This window comes from Saimiri boliviensis, chromosome 1, assembly GCF_048565385.1.
Source record: "Saimiri boliviensis isolate mSaiBol1 chromosome 1, mSaiBol1.pri, whole genome shotgun sequence".
Taxonomy (NCBI): Eukaryota; Metazoa; Chordata; class Mammalia; order Primates; family Cebidae; genus Saimiri; species Saimiri boliviensis.
The window spans coordinates 136406789-136425728 of record NC_133449.1 but is presented as its reverse complement, the minus strand read 5'-3'; the positions used below and the strand labels follow the sequence as shown (position 1 = coordinate 136425728).

The following is an 18940-nucleotide window of genomic DNA, read 5'->3' as shown; positions in this document are numbered from 1 at the left end:
GCAGTTCCTGAGGAGGAGCTCATACGGCAGCCTAGCATCTGAGGAAAGGCGTGCCTCCTGGCCTAGAATGGGGGATCTTGTCAGCACACCACAGTATCCACTACAGCGTCATGGACTTGATCTGAAGGCCTGCCTTTCTATCTACAGGGTATGTTCATGTAGGTGAGGTTCGGGGATGGAAGGAAGGGATAAAGTAAAGCTAGAAAGGTAAGCCAGCTTGTCTAGACCAGGAGCTAGCTCCTTGTGAAGCGACGATAATAGTTAAATCAGATTCGAGAAGTGTGTTTTGGGGAAACACTCGATGTGTGGGTACATAGAACCCTAGCACAATTTCAGTGACTGGGTGAGTTTGACATTCTAGGTGCAAATGGGTCAGGAATTACAGTTGAAAGGGGAAAGAACATTTTAGTTTTTCATTTCCTATGTCATTGTTTTCTGTTTATTTGGAAATGCTATTCCTCTCACATGGGTAAAATTTGGTTATCTCAGATGGTAAAGAGGCCTTTGTTTAAAATATTTTTCTGTTAGTGGGGACAATACTATGACTAATTCCCAGGACAGGCTCTTCTCGTGCAATTGAATCAGTAGGAACCTGTTTGCACGTTCATTTGAGGAAGTCGGAAAACCAAAAGCAGCTTCGAGGTTTGGCACCTTTGATGAAGTTACGGAAGTGCAGCGTGAACAAAAACCATCTTCTTCTCTGTTCCTCACCTGTCTGTGAACAGTGGGAGACCTAGTTGAGACACTCAGACATTATGATACAAATACATTGTATATTAGGTATATACAATGTACATGGTGTATTACACGTGTGTAAATTATTTGTTATCACCTGTAGATTTCACAGGGAGAGACCAAGTGGAAAAACGATTAACATTCACAGGTGTGTATTGCTGTGGCCTCTGTGTACCTCACAGTGGTTTGGGTTTATACCAGTTTGAAATGAAGGACCTTCAGCCTGGGAACATGTGCTCCGTGATTTGGAAGCTCCGGGAGCCCCCAGGGTTATCTCTGTTCACTTAGATTTGCGATGTTAGACAAAAGCAGAAAATTTTGAGTCTATCCAGACCCAACTTCCATTATCACCTGAGAAGTAATGAAAATCCCATGATTTCCAATCCCATAAGCAGCCCTATCCTCTCTTCTCCAGATACTGCATGTACCCAGTCTCCATTTCTTCTTATATCCTCTAGCTCTCACCTCTAGCCCCCCGGGAATCCAGATCCTGTCTCTCTGAATGAGGGACTGTTTTAGGGGCGTCAAATCAGTTGTTGTAACATGTAGATATCACTTGCTGTAGAAATGTGGTGTCTTCAAGCATACAGAGCGCAGAAGGAGCAAGTTCCCTGGTGAGCCAGGGAAATAATGAAGTCTGAGGTCAGGCAGATGAGGATCTGAAACCCGGCAATGCATTTCAGGGATTCTGTGTAACCTTGAGCATCTTTCAACACCTTGAACTTCAGTCTCCTCATCTCAAAAACGGGGTTATGATCTACCTGCAGAGGTGTTGCTGTATTAAATGAGGCAAGATTGCAAAGTTTCTAAAGTGAGATTTAGGACCCATTACTGACTCAATACATAGTAGAAACGGTAGTACCTTGGGCTGGAGGAGCCATCTGAGTGGAGTCAATGTTTAGGTTATGGGGTCCAATTTGAAACATGCATAAAATTCACAAGTCTGTGCCATTCTGTCCTCCAGGGACCCTAAACTGGTTTGGGTTTATCCATTCCCCCAGTGCCTGACATGTCCCAATGGTTGTATGACCTTGAGGTCCTGATATGTTTTGTCATATCTCAGGATCTTCCTCAAAAATTCTTACAGCATTATGCCACTGGTCATCACCAAGAGACTGCTAGAACGGGATCGTAACAGCTTCTGAGAGCTGAGTGTGTACCTCTGTTCCCAAGACTGCATTCATTTGATAGCTTGAACCTGGTTATGGTGAGAGTATTGATATTATGGAAACTGACAGACAGTATGAATCAAACCCATCCCCCACACCACCCCACTCCCGTGGGTGCGTTCTTAAACATTTACCAGTACACTGTCACCAACCCTGCTTTTTACAGATGTGTCCTTTAAGCAAAACACTTCATGAGAAAGTACATTTTAATTATCAACTCTTATTAGATTCCTCACTGCCACAAATGGGTGGTTGTGGTGATAATCTGGGCTTCTGGATCATTTTAAAAAGGCAGTTCTGTAATGCCTGGGAAAACATATTGCTTGGTAATTTATTTATTTGTTCCCAATGGTTCCTATGGATTGTGGAGAAAACACAAACACGCAGGACAAAGGGCAGGGTGCATCGCACCACGATGATGGGAAGCTGGAGACGCGTGGACTCCATGGATCCTCTGTGCTGATGGGAGGCTCTCACTGTCCAAGGAGCAGGAAGTCATGCTTCCCAGTCTCTGGGGAAGCAGAGGGGTTAAGGAGAACAGAAACCTGTGGGAGTTATAAATCTGCCCTTAGGTGTATAACAGTTTAAATCAACTGGTCATCTACCAAAATCTGGGGAACAAGGGCAGCTTTAGAAAATGCGCTGGGTGTGGTGCTCATGCCTGTAATCCCAGCACGTTGAGATGCCGAGTTGGGTGATCTCTGGTCAGGAATTTGAGACCAGCCTGGCCTACATGGTGAAATCACACACACACACACACACACACACACACACACACACACACACACACCCCGGGCATGATAGCATGTGCCTGTCATCCCAGCTACCTAGGAGGCTGAGGCAGGAGAATCGCTTGAACCCAGGAGACAGAGGTTGCAGTGAGCCGAGATTATGCCACTGCACTCCAGCCTGCATGACAGAGAGAGACTCTGTTTAAAAACAACAACAACAACAACAAAAGATAACAGAAAATAGTAAAACTAAAAACAAGTAAAAATAAATCCTTCCCCTTCCCCTCGCTTTTTGCTCCTTCAAGGGTGTGGCTGCATCCTCTGCTCACAGGTTGAAGTAACCAACATATAGAATCACCCTAGAATTATTTTTCCATGGCAGTTGAAGCCCTGGCCTCCTCTGCAGTTTTAACATCACACCCAAGAGTCTGAGGTGCCCTTTGGTGGAGCAAACTAACTAGAGGTATTGATCCTACCAGTGGATAAGTGACAGATGTCGTTGTGAGGGCCCGACTTCTGGCCCAGGATGCTCAGTAGCAGTGGGTTCAAGGGCACAGAGGACACAGGTTCAAATTTCCCCAGCCCCACTTGGAAACTGTGTGACCTTGGGCAGATTGCTTAACTTCTCTGGAGTTTAGATTCCACATCAGTTAGATGGAAATATGACAGTGCCATCAATATTGTAAATAGCAACCATCAGATACCTAATGTGAACCTGGAACTCTCAAAAGCTGTTGGCTTTTTTTTGTTGTTGAAAGGTCACTATGATGCTAGCTCAAAGTCTTGACCCGAAGGTACGCTATGTGCCCGCTTTCCTTGTGCCTTGGACGTGTTCCTGTTTATCATAGGGCAGTTGTTGAGAGCGGGTGGCTGGAGCCGTGTGATTTGTTTCGGCTCCTAACTCTGTCACTTGCTCTTTGACCTAGGCAAAAAAAACTGCCTCCTAGGACTATAGCCTGGACTTATTATTTTATTTTTTATTTTTGAGATGGAGTCTCATTGTGTTACCCAGGCTGAAGTGCAGTATCGTCATCTCAGCCGCCTCCTGGCTTCAAGCGATCCTCCTGCCTCAGCCTCCCAAGTAACTGGGACTACAGACATGCATGAGCATGCCTGGTTTATTTTTGTATTTGTAGGAGACATGGGATTTCAGCATGTTGGCCAGGCTGGTCTCAAACTCCTGACCTCAAGTGATCCACCTGGCTTGGCCTCCCAAAGGGCTGGGATTATAGGTGTGAGCCACCATGCCTGGCCTTCCCTGTCTTTAACTGGGGATAATGTGTGCAAAATGCCTCCTAAAGGACCTGTCACGCGTAGGGTCGATCCTCACAGAAAGCATTAGAGATACGAATCTCTTCGCAGAAGGCAGGCAGGTGGCACAGAATTGACTGGCACAAAACTCAATGAGGATTGTGTTATGAAGTTACTGACTTGCTTGAGCCTCACTTTTCCTATTAATACAATGACATGGTAGTCACTTCATAGGGCTCTTGAAAGAGTTAAGCTAAAATGCCCCACCTAGAACGTGCCACACAAGGTATCTTGGTCACTGTATGGGATTCATACATGAAGAGGACTGCCTTGTGAAGTCATTTGATTAGGAATCCAGAGGGTGTGCTGGCAGAGGACAGATGGTCAACCCCTTAAAATTCGAAGGCCAGGCCGGGCGCAGTGGCTCACGCCTGTAATCCCAGCACTTTGGGAGGCTGAGGTGGGTGCATCATGAGGTCAAGAGATCGAGACCATCCTGGTCAACATGGTGAAACCCCGTCTCTACTAAAAATACAAAAAATTAGCTGGGCATGGTGGCGCGTGCCTGTAATCCCAGCTACTCGGGAGGCGGAGGCAGGAGAATTGCCTGAACCCAGGAGGCAGAGGTTACGGTGAGCTGAGATCGCGCCATTGCACTCCAGCCTGGGTAACAAGAGCGAAACTCCGTCTCAAAAAAAAAAAAAAAAAAGAAAAAGAAATTCGAAGGCCAGTTAGAAAACTGGCTTGTGTTCCTCGCTGACACCTCAGATGGGAGCAAGGTGCATTTGTGTGCTTTCCCTTTGCCTGGCATTTCTGAAAGGATGAATGAATCATAACAGGTGTGGCAGCCAGAGGGTGGGGACGGGGAGAAGAGTAAGATGTTCCTTGTTGTACTCCATTGTCATGAGTTCATCATTTCTCTAAACTTTGAGGGCAGAGAGTTCCATCTGCAGTTGGCTTGTCATGAGACTGCCCCAGTGGGTGTTGCTAGATGACCCACAAATGCCAAGCCCCCTAACCTGAGCCCTGCCAGCCTTCAGGACCTCCTTGGCACGAAGAGCAATTTGCAAAAGAGAACACTGCAGGAGAGGTAACTTAGACCTCTTCTGGCCTGTACTGTCCAAAATCACGTGACTCCACCGAGGCCTGGTGGGAAGCCAGGGATTCTGGCCCTAGAAATGGAGCTCAGAAAGGTGGAGAAATGTCCCTGATGGTCTGTGGACAGGGCTTGGCCACCAGAGGATCACATGACCCAGATAGGAAATAGGTATCCCCTTCTCCGATCTCAGGCCAGATTTTCAAACGTATGCATGATTCTGGGTGCTACAAAGGGTTTAGGGTGTGGAGCCAGAGAGAATACAAGACATAAAGCTGCATATGGGTTTTGCATGAAGGTCTGAGTTGGAATCTGCGTTCCATCACTGCCTCTTGGCTTGGCCATGAGTTACTTCGCCTCCCTTAGCCTCTGTCTCACGCCTGCTACCATAACGCCTGCCTGGTGGGGAGTGAGGCTATCGTGAGAATCAGAAGTAATGATAGATCCTTGTCACTCAGGAGTAACAAGGGACTCCCCCCTCAGTAACCAGCAGCCCTCAGCCCTGCCATTGTTGTTGCCCCTCACACTTTCCGGACCAAGTAATGAAAAACTCAGGATGGTGTGGAGGGGAGATCTAGAAATGGCGAAAGGGCTGCCGAACGCCTCTGTGACGATATTTTACCTGGACTCTGTGATCTGGCTAATGGAGAGGTGCCAGGTGATGAGCCGCTATATGGCAGGCTCACTAAGTGGAGGTGCAGGCTTCATCTATACCTTCATCTGTATGCTTCCTTCTTTAAACTTGTGATCAGAGTTGTAGCTGCTTTTGAACTAGTATCTGTTGTTTACCCAGGAAATGGCCAAATGTTATCACTCATCCTTTTAAGAACCACATGAAGGATGTATTATTATGTCTACTTTTCAGATGAGACTGAGGCTTAGTGGCTTGTCACAGGTGTGAAAGACAGGATTCCACTTTAAGGACTTCTGGCTTCAGCACAGGGGATTTTTGTACCATCCCATATTGCAAAAATACCTGGATCTTTCTTCCTCCTGCTGCTTCTTAGCTCCCTCCAGGACTAAAGAGAAGATATTGATTCTCACTCAATAGAGGTTAGAAAGGGCCTCTCCCTTCCCTAGCTGAACAGAGAGGGTTTCTTTTTTTCTTTTTTTAATGGGAAACTTACAGGGAGTAAGATCTGTTTCTTCACTTGCTTTGCAAGAGAGTTGGATTTGTACACGGTGCCTGAGCTGGCTCAGTTTTCTAAAGACCTAACTTTGCAGCATTCTTCAAGGGCTCCAGAGAGTCCCTTGTGCCATCAAATTAAGTTTGGAAACTTCAATAAAAAAGTCCCGAAGGAAACTGTCAATTAATGCATTTACACTGAAGCATCATACTTGGGAAAAACATCTTCAAACACAAATGCTGTTTTCCAACCATTAAAAAGTTTATGCGCTGCTTGGTTTCCATGGATACCTGAGGTAATAGCCTCCTTCCTCTCATTGAAGAGGGAATGTTGCTCAGTTGGTTGTTTTTTTTTTTTTTTTTCACTTTTGTCTTTTGGACTTTTTTCCTCCATTTCTGTTTATGAAAACAAAAGATAGCTAAATTGAAACCTGGCAATGTAATTTGTCAGAGGAAGGCAGCGTGATTTATAAGCTCAGGTGATTTCATTTTTGCTCACCTGTTTATTTCATGACACTTGCAGGAAAGAGAATTTTCATTTGATCAGATCATTTCCATGGTCCATCAAACACACAGATTAAAAAGGAATATGTTACCAGTCTTTAACAAGTCTTGATTGTGTATAGAGCAGAAATTGGCAAACTATGGCCCGTCAGCCAAATTTGGCTTGCTGCCTGTCTTTTATACATAAAGTTTTATTGGGGAGCAGACATGTTCCCTTGTGTAGATGTTGTCTATGGCTGCTTTCACAGGAGCAGAGTTGAGTGATCGTGCCAGATATATGGGCCACAGAGCCTAAATTATTTAATATCGGGCCCTTTGCAGAAGTAGTTTACCGACCAGCTATATACAGGAAAGAATGAGGGCTTTGGTGGCGTTTAGCAGTTTTGTCATTTTCGTCACTGGTCTTGACCTGACTGTATTGTTGACCCTCTGTATCGCTAAGATGGGAAGGACGGGACCCTCAATAGTGTTTTGTGATGTGAGGCACACGGTACGGGAACAACATACAGGAATTGGGTTCCAGCGAGATTCTTTTGCTAGAAGGATCCCAGGAATGCTACCTTGTGATTCTAGTTGTTTTTCAGGAAACCCAAAGGAAGTATGTAAAAGCCAAAGCCAAGTAGTGCAGCTATGGTTTCCATGCCAGTGTACGTTGGGTGTCTTTCCTGGGAGAAGGTCAGAGCTCGAGTGGGGCCATCCATTCAGGCACGACAAGGCAAACAAAAGAGGCTACAACAGTCTAGGAAGAAATCTTTAATTTCTATTCAGCTTAAAGAGTTTGAGAGAATTTCCTGCCCCCCCCCACCCCTTAACAAACGAGTTCAAGTACATGCCTTCATATTATAAAAGTACCTGAAATTGCCTAGAATAGGAGCATGCATAGCTTGTTATTATTTACATATATTTACATAGCTAAACAAGAGAAAGATCTACAGTTATTTACAGTCTACATAGGGGAAGAGAAAGGCAGCCTAATTGTATTTCCTAAAATACAGTGGATGAGTAGTCAGCACATGCATATTTAGATAATATTTGCATGATAGAATGCAATCTTTAAAAAAGACATACCTTTGTAACTTTCTATGCTAAGGTGTTGCATAATCAAGGTTAATTTTTTTTGTTTGGTTTCTAGTCTATTTGCATCAAGTGCTTTAAAATGCTCACTAACACCGAGCCAGAATTATTTACCCGGGCAATTAAAGCAACAGCACACACGATCATTTCCTACTAACTAGCAACACGCTGCTGGTGAATGAAATATCTATTGTTTCTCATTACCCATCGACTACTGTGAAGAGATCTCTCTGTGTAAAGGCAGTGCCTAAGCTATCACCATTAATTATGGAAGTAATATAAATGAGATGCTCTCCACAGTATGTTCTAAATGAAATATTAACAAGGCCAGCGTCTTTGAGCCTGAGAAATGGTCTGTTCCAGCGAGCTCTCTATGGAGATGCACACACCTAATGCAGACATGCCCGATTTGAAATAGTGGGTCTGGACATCGGGGGCCTGCCTGTGAGATCTGAATTATTGCAAAGTACATCCTCTTAATTTGTTTCTGGAAGACTGAGTTAAGAGTTAATTCCTTACCATGATGTGGCCCCAGAAGAGACCCTGTTTTTTTTTTTTTTTTTTTCTTCTTCTTCGGTGCCTTTCAGGACGATGTTGTGGAATACATATGGGGTATAAGTGTGAATGAACTGTCAACCTTAAAATCTAAACAGTGTGTGGTGTGTCGTGAAATCCTGGTTGCTCACAAAATAGCTACCTGGTTTTCTAAACGACGTAATTTGGCAGGCAGACTGGGTAGAGCCATTCTGTTCAGAAGAAGGGAAGGGGAAAGCTGTTGGTTTCACTTGTACTATGAAGATATTCTTTGCAGTATTATATTAGAACTGAGCTCATTAATTCTTCCTGGCAAACATTTCAAAGGTTTATTTAAGTGTACATGGCTAATACAGATACATACATTTATATACAGTACATGAGCTAGCTATAACCATAACAGAGGTTAAAGAAGTAGAGTCAAAATGTAAAATGTTTCAAATAAACACACACTAAATCTCTTCTTTTATCTCTTACAAACAATCAGCAGTCCTTCAGCACAGGCATCAAGGTGGCTGAGTTGGAAAATGTCAGTGACATGCCATCAGATGTATTCCATGTAGAAGGATGACTCTATCAGTTAGATGTTTATTTTGGTGGCAGATTTCTATGGCACTTCTGCTTGGCCATTTCAAAGTAACCATGGCAGAATGGATACCCTAATGTGAGTTTTCATTCCCATTCAAAAAGCAGCTGTAGCTTGAGCAATGTCGTATTCCAGGCAGTATCAGAGGGAATAGAATGTCCAGGGAATTCTTCCACGCGTATAGACATGGTCCACAATACCTTCTCTTAGTAGTAATGAGACAGCCTCTCGGGTCTAGTCAGTTCTACAACACTTGGGGCAAGCACAAATGAAAGATGGAACCAGAGTGTATGCAACCACCCACGTGGATTGCCCTTAGGCCATTTCTGTTTCCTTCCTTCATTAGGAGTACCCTCACCCCAACCCCAACACAGCATGTCTGGGGTCTCACAGTAACAGCAGGTCTCAGAAACATAAGAGAATTCGGAATGTTACAACTCATGTCTTTTAACACTAGACATAAATCTGTCACAGATCCTTTGGAACACTAATGGCAAGAATTCTGGAACACAAAGGCGGTATGAGAAGGGCTTCATTCATTTCATGGAAAAGCTCAGAACAGTCTGTCAACTTGGAACCACAGGCCCTGACAGCTTACCAAGGTCACCCTGCCCTTCAATCCTGCTGGTAGTCCAAGCTAACATCCTCCCAGGCCTTGGCCTTCCCAGAACAAACATGGCTTTGGATGCCTTTGGATGGTTGGGACTGGCTGCCTATTTTTCTTCAGAACTTCAGTTTTAGGGAAGAATTCTTTCCAGCTTTCCATCCTGAACCTGCTGGTCTCCAGGCTCCTTCCTGCAAATATTTCTCAGGAGTAAGAGTTCCATTCCTGTTGACTTTTCAACTCATTCTACCCTTGTCTTCAAGTCAACCTCTTAAAGCGCCTTAGTGATCTTGCTAGAAATTCACATCTTTTGTCATGGAGAATGCCATGGCCTTTGTATGATGCTTTCCTTTAGCCTGACGTCCTATTTGGGGACGTCCTCTTTGGGATGCCTGAACCCCAAACAGGACCAGGCCTGCCACTGTACATAGGTTCTCCATGAATAGAAGCCTATGGAACACATGGCTGTCCTTTGAAAGCTGCGTGACATGCTCCCCACCCCCGCACCCCTTTCTCTCAAGGTGTTCCGTGAAATTCGAGGTTGTGGCCTGTGCGTGAACCAATGGCATTTATGACGATGGACTGGCACGTCACTTTCTCTCAGAGCACCTGCCTTCAAGCCCCCTCGTAGACACTGTCCCCAGTGTCACTTAGGGAGTGATACTCTTCCCCTGTCATGGGAGAGGCAATCAAATAGGAGCCTCAAGTTTTTCTACCCTTGTGAACCTGTTTCTAGCAAAGAAACTCTTTTCCTTGTGGCAAAAGATGAATATCCAGACACAGTGTCCACGTCCGTCTTGTTAGAGCAGGCGTGTTCTCTTCTAAAGGGCTAAGAGTCAGAATGTGATGTAGGTGGCTTCTCAAGAACACTTTCTCACAGGTTTAAAGTCTAAAAACAAATATTGGCTTTCCTATCATCTTCTCTTTTTCTGTTGAGACAACTGAGTGCATTTCTCTAATATAGTAAATGTTAAGAACGGCCTGTGAATTACCAAAACTCTCAAGGGCTTAGGAAGAAAGTTGCATTTCAATACCTTCAGGAAGAATTCCCATGTCTCTAAGCCTGGATGGTTCAAGGCCTTTGTGGGAGTCAGTCTGCAGGAATGCGTAGGGATGGTTTTGTGAGGAAGCATTGAGGGAGGGGGAGTAAGCGGGATGGATCAGTATTTTCTCTGCAAACCCAATGAAGCACCTCAGAGCCTGCACGTGCGTGCGTGGGAACTGATAAGGTGAGGATTGTGTCAATTTCACTTGTTTGGGATGTCCATGCTTTGAAAAAAAATGCTATCATCCAAGAGTAGTTTCCTTTGTTGGGCACATCTGGCATCTGGAGATGGCCCGTTGAATCTGATAGCCTTTTTCTTAAGGGTCACTTGCTTCTGTATCGCCCTGGGTGGTGCTGAGTCCTCCTTTTTGTTCATCCAAATGGGTATCATTTCAATTTAGCTCCCTAACTAAATCAGCAATGGAAAAAAAAAAAAAGTCCTTTTAACATTTCTCAAGCAAAAACCTGCCAGTGCCCACATTTCATGTTAGGCCACGTCAGGGTGTCACTTTGTGGCCAGACATGCCGTGGCTGAGGAGGAGGCAGAGCAAGCAGAGAGGGGTAGGAAGCCGGAGCCCCGTGGGAGACATCAAAGGGGAAATGGGCCATGTACAAATATTTGTGTCACCAATCTGGGGAGCAGGTTTCATGTACCAGCTGATGAGGAGTCTGAACTCACTCAGTCTGCATGAGGATCTGTGTGGCTTTGGACGCATTGCTTTTGATCTCTGATCCCAAGTAGGCTTCTCTATAAAGGGGAATAGTAATTGTCCCTGGCTCATAGGCCGGTGTGAGCATTAGATGGCAATGCTTCCAAAGCTCTCCGCACCGAGCCTGGCCAATCGTAACCTCTCCACAAATGCCAGTCATCGTTGCCACGTGAATGGTCCTCGTTGGCTGTCACTCTCTGAAAAGGCCGGGCAGTGTGCAGGGGTGAAGCCTTTGCAGTAGATAGCTCTGTTCTCTTCTGCTGCCTCCCGTCGCTTTGGTGGAAGTTGGCATGTTGATTGATTGGCACTTACTCCAGATTGAGCTGTGGAATTTAATTATAGAAGTATCACGGTGGAAGAGGGTGACTTACTGGTGTGGTCACCTCGCCAGGAGGCCGATGAGCCTCATGCCCATGCAGGCTGCGTTACTTCATGAACAAATGGAACGTGTTGCAAATGTGTCCCCTAAAAGATAACTCATGGACAGTGCGCAAGGGAACACGGGGCCTTTTGGAGCAGTCTGTTTTCGTTTGTGTTTCCAATCAGGGATCGAAGCTGTAATTGTCTGTGAAGAATGGCTGCGTCCCCAGGACCAAGGTAGCTGGAGCTGACCTCTGAAACACTGCGTGGCACAGTTCTGGTAGAGTGGTTATAGACTCTCCTGGGGGGTGTCACTGGGAGACAGGGGAAGACAGAGAGGGTGTGGCGACTGCCATTTATTACTCCTGTGACATGAGGTCTCACCCGCTCATCTCCACCAGAGCTCTCTGATAAATGATTCTGCTCCTAGTGGTGTATGCGCAGAGTCACTGGATAAGGTGGCTGGCTTTCCATGTGCGAAGTGTATTGCTTTGCCCCACAGACACCAGATGAGTCACAATGGAAGTAGCGAGGGTTTGAAGAGGTGTGTGTCTTTCCTTTTACCCAAACCTGCTCACTTCAGTCCTGGGAATTCAGTCGTGCAGACACTGCTCGCTTTCAGAAGAGCTGTTCTCCTTTCCTGCCCTTGGTGTTCCAAGCCTAATCTGACTTCTGAGGTGTGTTCCTTTTCTAACTCTACTTTTTGCATAAGTGGATTAATTCAGCATTTGCTGTGCAATGTCCCTGTAAGAAAGCAATCTTAGAACATCTACTCTCTCGCAGTCATTGAATATATAGAGATGCCATGATGCCATGATATTTTCTATCTATCGCATAGGTAAGCATACTTTAAGACAAGAATCTAGTCTTTCTTTTAAATAAGCATGCATTTTAAAATAGAAAAACCCCGAAACAAAACATCATGTAACATGTGTCCCTGTTAGAACATGAGTATTATATTAGAGTACTAAGCAATGCATTACAAGTACCAGTATGTGGGTGAGTTTTTTTAAATTTTCCGTATCTTGTTTATCAGAAACCTCGGTACCCTTACCTTTAAAGGAGTCAATATTCATTTGTATGCCGTGCTGACAACTATAAATTGATGGCTAGCAGTTATCAAATGAGTGCTGATGAAAAGCAGGTACTTAACATTTTCATCCCAACACAGTTGTGGAAGGATGGATAATTTAGATCTGAGGGCCTCAACTATACATAAATAGCAACTGCTTTCTAAATCCCACCTTTCTGTGGTTGAAGATGGTGCTGCAAATCTGACAAATGATGTTTGAAAGAGAATGATGAACCCTTATTACCAAGATACTCTTAACTTAATCCCAAACAAGAGTCTTGGGTAATTTTACATACGCTATCAAGATTGATTGCACAGTTCTCCTCTGGCAGCTCACAAATGTTGGACTAGATCGGAAATGGCATTCGGGCATGATTAAAGATTCTACTGGGCTTCCCAGAAATTCTCAGTCCTGTGTCCCCAACACCCTAACTCACTGCTGCAGGATAGAGACGCCTCCCCGCGTTCCCATGATTAGCAACTGCATACAACTACAGGCTTCTGATAAATGGTTCTCCAAAAGAAAAAAAAAATCATTTAGGGAAACCCTTAGCTTCAGCCAGTATTTGTATGTCAAGGTATTATTTTATCACAGTGGATCAGTAAGCAGTGGTGACAGCTGGCAAGGCATTGCTTCAGATATTTTATAATGGAGTTGTTAACATTATTTCCTTTAGATGGCTCTTTCATCTTTTCTGAATTATGAACTGATGCCCCAAAAAATGGCATGAAAGTCATCTGATGGTGATTAAAGTGCTCTTTAAAAATGCTTTCTCTGGTATCAGCAGTGCCAGCTTGTTGACTGTTGAGATTTCCCTGATGTGGCTCAGTCTTGCTCTGATATGCAGAACGAGAAGCTGATGAGCCCAACATGAGAACTTGTTACTAAAGTGTTGTCACATCTGATCATCTAAAGATGTCACTCAGAGGTGGCCATTGCTACAGCTGTAAAGAGAATTATCTAAGAAATCAAAGAGGTGGTGGGCATGGGACCAACAAGATATTGTTACTGCTTGATTGTCTAGCAAGGGAGGAAAGTGGAGTGAGTACCCATGAGCACCAAGCATGAATCTGAGAAGGAGAATTTGCCAAATGTACATGATTGATTTTTGGAGTCGAGAAGGTGGTCTTTGTTTTCGAGTGTCCCTGCTGTATACTGTGTTCTTCTACAAAGCCAGAGCCACTTGTGAAGTGATTTAGAGAGTAGATCACCCAAAGCCTCGTGGCAAAGGCATCAAAGGCCATGCCTGAAAAAAGTTAGGCTTTTCTCAAAGGTATGGCTCTCAGCATTGTAGCTGAACATAGGTTTGCATGAAATCTGGCCAATTGCAATTGCTTTCAGAGTCCGTGGAAGGACAGTGCAACCCCCTAGCTCCCGCATCGACTGCAGTAGGAATCCATGAGACTGAAGAATTTCTTTGCTAAAATACCATTCCCATGATGCAAGAGTACTCTATAGCATCATTTCAGAAGGTCATAATGGCAAAATATTCTTTCCGATTAGGAAGAATTCTGCTTTTGGCTTTCCCTGGTGGACTCCTTTGGTCTTAGGATTATCAGAACACTGAAAGGCCACTGTGTCATGACGTTTCAATACCGAATAGTATACTCATTGCGGCATGGGCGTGGAGGGGGGTGCTGGACTGAAATTAGTGGGTTGGATTCTCTCACCACACGGGAGTTCACGGCAAGTCAGTTGGCCACTCTGGTGGTTTTGGCAGAGTAAAATGGAAATCTGTGACAGACAGTTGGAGGTTCACGCAAAGCACTATCTCTACCTGAACTCAGCTAAGAATTCCGGCCAAGATGATATTTGGCGTGAATTAGCTGGATGAGCATTTCCATGCTCCAGTTTGTCTTTAGAGGCATGTCTGCTTCCCTTTTCCCCACACGGGATGCAGAAGAGTCAGATCGACCACTTCAAGTTGCTTAGATCCATGTGCCAGGTGCTAAGCTGAGGGTTATGAGGAATCATAATTCAGTGAAAGGAAAGTTGGATGACACGAACTGTGTTCCATTAGACTTGAGCCACACAAATCAATGGAAAAGAAGTAGCTGAATCTAGGATAATATCTGGCTATTTGGAGTGGGCATAGTTATGGTAGGAGAGTGGGGACGTAACCAGTTACTATTTGATTAAGTTCAAGGCATATCAGTTATTCAAATTCAGGACTCCGGGGCCTTCCCTGATATCACCAAGCAGCCACTTAGTTTCAAAATCCAAGTGCTCGTCTCCCTCACTGTCCACACCCCTGCCAGAGTTATGCCACTTGACTGCATTTGACCATTCCGTTTTCAGATACAACTACAGACCTTAACACTGAAGAAACCAAAACCAGGCAACAACAAACCCCAGTCTGCCTTATCCACCTTCTTCAGATCGTTAACGCCTTCCATGGGCCCTTGGTTCTCAGAATGGCCCCGGCTCGGCTCCCAGGGTCCCTAGGAGACAAGCATAGTGATGGCAAACCAAACCATTTGAGGGAAAGTCCTCTCCTAAGCACCCTGAGTGCTCAGAATTAAAACCTTGCAGAGGTTAAAGAAAGTGATAAACTTCGGGTGAGGGCAGAAAGCCATCTCCGCCACAATCAAAGTTCTTACCATTTTCCTAGTGGGGGCTGCCTTATCTTCCGTTACCTTGTCTGGTCCTCTTTTGCAAAGCTTCTCCCTCTGAGCTGAAAATTAGTAGATGCAGCTAGGGCTGTGAAACACATAAATAATCATAAGATGCCAGATAAACTGTATTGGTTTTAAATTAGAGACGTGCCGGCCATGTCTCCCTCTGAACAGCAGCCTATTGTTTTTAATTATGGCTTGCAAAGCAACGTGATGTCTTGCCCTCCTTACAGCCTCCCTGACTGTATTTTGTCAGTCCGGATGATGTGATGTGCCATCAGTGCACACATCCCTAGCCACAGCCCCTACTGTTACTCAAAAGGTGAATCGAAAGGGATCAATTGCACTGTTTGCAACTTACAGGTTGAAGTGGGCGGGGAGGAAATGGACCCGCTTAGCCGTGGTCCCATTGGAGATCCGGGACAAATACGACATTTAGAAAAAAGTTTTCATAGGTTCTGGATGAATTAAGAGACGTGCTACGTAGTCATGTATGGTGGGGAGTATGTGTGTGTGCATCAAATGTTTTAACACAGCCTTGCCAACCCTTACCCCTAGCAGCACTGTGGACAGAGCATAAAGGGATGAGCTGGCACCAGCTCCACTTGGGTTTTCTACCTGATGGGCCATAATTAAGAGTGGTTGGTTTGTCAGACAGAAGGTTCTACAAACAATTTGGTATCGAGTGACATTATACATTGTGACGTCGAGGGGTTGGATGAATGTGCTCTTGCACATTCAGAAGGATACCATCTTTCTTCCTGTGTGGAAGAGGCGCCTGCCACGCCGTATTGATACGTGTATTTATTTTCCAAGCCTGTTCGTATACGAGGTGTCAAAAGTCACACCAGCTTTACAAGCGGAGTTTATGAACTCGTTTTTCCAGGATAGTCACATTATGCTTTTCCCAGTCACGTGCTTTCAGCCCAGTAGCCTTTGCTATGCCAAGATCCAGCTGAAACGGAATCAAGTGGGGGAGATTTGCTGATGCCATCCCCGGACTCCTCTTCTTAAAACATGTTTTGTCTTTTTTCTTTGATTCCCAGCAACAGGGAGCTGCCACCACCGTCTACTGTGCTGCCGCCCCAGAGCTGGAGGGTCTGGGAGGTATGTATTTCAACAACTGCTGTCGCTGCATGCCCTCGCCAGAAGCTCAGAGTGAAGAGACGGCCCGGGCCCTGTGGGCGCTCAGTGAGAGGCTGATCCAAGAACGGCTTGGCAGCCAGTCCGGCTAAGCGGAGCTCCGAGACCACGGGCGCACATACCCGCTCTGTGTGTGCACCCCCGCGACTGCCGAGGCTGGACCCCTTCTGACCGTATGATCCAAGGGGTTTCCGTGTCCCTCTAACACAGATCCGCAACAGGAAAGGAAATCAGAGCCGTCTCAACAGCGTGAAGAATGTTAAGTACGAATGGGAAGCAGGGAATGCTAGGGGTAAAGGTGCTTTTCTGCGGCTGGGCTGGGCATAGGTTTCTTTGCGTTCTGGTGGTGGCCTCTTCAAAAGTAACAACCGGGGTGGTGGGTGGGTTCTGATTCTTTATCTGCCTGGAGAAGCAAAAGCAATTGTCTCTTACTATTAGAGAGTATCCAGGGGTCCCCTTGACTCACCCAGCTTCCAGCACGGTCACCACTGCAGGCAGAGAGGTGGGCTGTCTTCTACTTAGGGAAGAAAAAGCAAGTGTTGACCGCTCCTTGCTGCATCGATCCAGCAGATAATTGTTTCTTTCATCCTGATCATGCGTAAGCCAGCTTTGCAACTGCTGGGGAGACAAATCTCAGAAACTTGTCCCAGCTGGGCAGGATGGCAGTGACTCCGAGATGCAGTGGCAGAGCTCCTGGGGGACAAAGTGTGTGTCATAGAGTCCTTTGCCAGCGCTACACAAAAAATTCTTTCAAGTTTCTATCCAATAAATGTTTCAAATCATTCCTTAGATAGCTAGACAGGTAGGGAGGGATGTGTTCTCAAGAGCACACAGGATATTTTGGAGAGCGAGGAATATGTCGCTGCCCTCCATCACTCACCGTCTGTTGTCTTACCTTGGCTTTCTGCTTCAATGTCCACCTGTGCCGCCCAACCTACGCTTAATAAAAGAACATGCTTGAAGATGATCACCTGCAGTTTGTACTGTGTTTTTAAATGTTTCCGTTTTTGTTAAAAAAGAAATCTAGAGGAAAAATAAAGCGCTTCCCGTAGATGCCAGGAAAACACGATCCTTGTCTCTTCTCTGAGTTTGCGTTTTGTTTTTGTGCTTTGTGGCTGTCCGTGGGCCAAGCTGTCTCACGCGATTAGCATGCCAGCATCATATTTTCTGTGAAAGAAACAAAAAAGAAAATTGGCTATTGCTTAATTTCACCTTAAGATGTTTTGTCATTACTTAAAGTGAGTTATTTTAGTCTTCAGTGCTTAGCTCCCCTGTAGTTACCAAGTAATTACTGAGCAGAGAGGATCTCTGTGTAAGAGAATGGAAGACAGACAGAGGTTCTTCTTCTCTGCGTATCCCTTCTCATAGATACCGTGGTTTCCAGCCCATTCCAGCAAGCACGTGAGAAAGTCCACTCTGCAAAGATGGAGCGAACGCTTCTGCTGGAACAACAGGAAGGTCTGGAAGATGGGTATCATTGTTCCTCCTCCTGATAACAGCAGCTTCAGGCCAGGCACCACCAGGAGCTCACGTGCCTCTGCATCTGTGGCGCAAACACCACAGCTATCCAGTGGCTCACAACCTGGCCCCATCCTCCAATCTGGTTATAGTCTCCTGTATGTAATCCTTATTATCATAATGGTTATAGTCTCCTGTATGTAATCCTTATTATCATAAGACCTTTGCAAGTATGAAACAAATCATTTCACTTTTCCAACGTTGTCATTTGCAAAAGCAACCATCAGAATTCTCCTCTCAGAATCTACACCGGGAGGTGATTACCATCCTATAGGACCTCTGTCTATGGCCATGTGACTGGCCTTGGCCAGTTTGGAAAGTGCTGTGCACCAGGGCTTGCCCTTTCTTGCCGTTCTTGAAAACCCTGCAACTTCCATCACAAGAATGGCTCCAGAGCTAGCCTGCTGGATGAGACACGTAGTCACTACCAGAACCAACATCCAGCTAACAAACATGCAAATTAGGCCATCTGAGACCCTCCAGCCCCAGCAGAGCCAACTCAGAACTCTGCAATTAACCCACAGCCCTGCAAAAGATAGATAGTAAAAGTTTGATATTTTAAGCCACTACATTTCAGGATTACTTGTTACTCGGCAAAAGCAAACTGACAGAGCCTCTCAACTCAGTAAGTTTAGTTTTTTCTTTAAACCATAGTTCTCTTATAATTTAGTCTCCAGCCACTTCTCTAATCTCAAGTTCCAGCACTTTCTCCTTATCCACTAGAAGCCATTCTAGCTTCCTGTGTTCCTCAAACACGCCAAGCACACTCCCCACTCAAAGGCTGTGCATTTGCTGTTTCCTCTGCTGAAATGCTTTCTTTCCGGAAGCAAGCATGCCCTTCTTCCTGATTTTCACACTCCGCTCAAACGTTATCCCTGCCTTCACGGTATCACCCCAATTCCATTCACCTTTTTTCTCCACAACACTTATTATTGCACACATTACGTGTCCGTCCATTTTCTGTCTACCCCTATAATAGAAACTCCATGAAATTTGTCTGTTTTCTTCACAGCTTGGCCACAGTGCCTTGAACTGCCCCTATCACATAGCAGACTTAATAAATAAC

General features: G+C 45.2%; 2 protein-coding genes across 2 annotated transcripts in view; one reads left to right on the top strand and one right to left on the bottom strand.

Annotated features, from left to right (window-relative positions):
- WWOX (WW domain containing oxidoreductase) overlaps positions 1–16448 on the top strand; it is a 1146684-nt gene extending 1130236 nt beyond the window's left edge. The window contains exon 9 of the mRNA XM_039475359.2: positions 16260–16448. Within this exon, the coding sequence (XP_039331293.1) occupies positions 16260–16448 (189 nt within the window). The remainder of the gene's footprint in view (positions 1–16259) is intronic.
- MAF (MAF bZIP transcription factor) overlaps positions 7350–18940 on the bottom strand; it is a 412049-nt gene continuing 400458 nt past the window's right edge. Inside the window, exon 3 of the mRNA XM_074404837.1 lies at positions 7350–17523. The gene's annotated coding sequence lies outside the window, so the exon portion shown is untranslated. The remainder of the gene's footprint in view (positions 17524–18940) is intronic.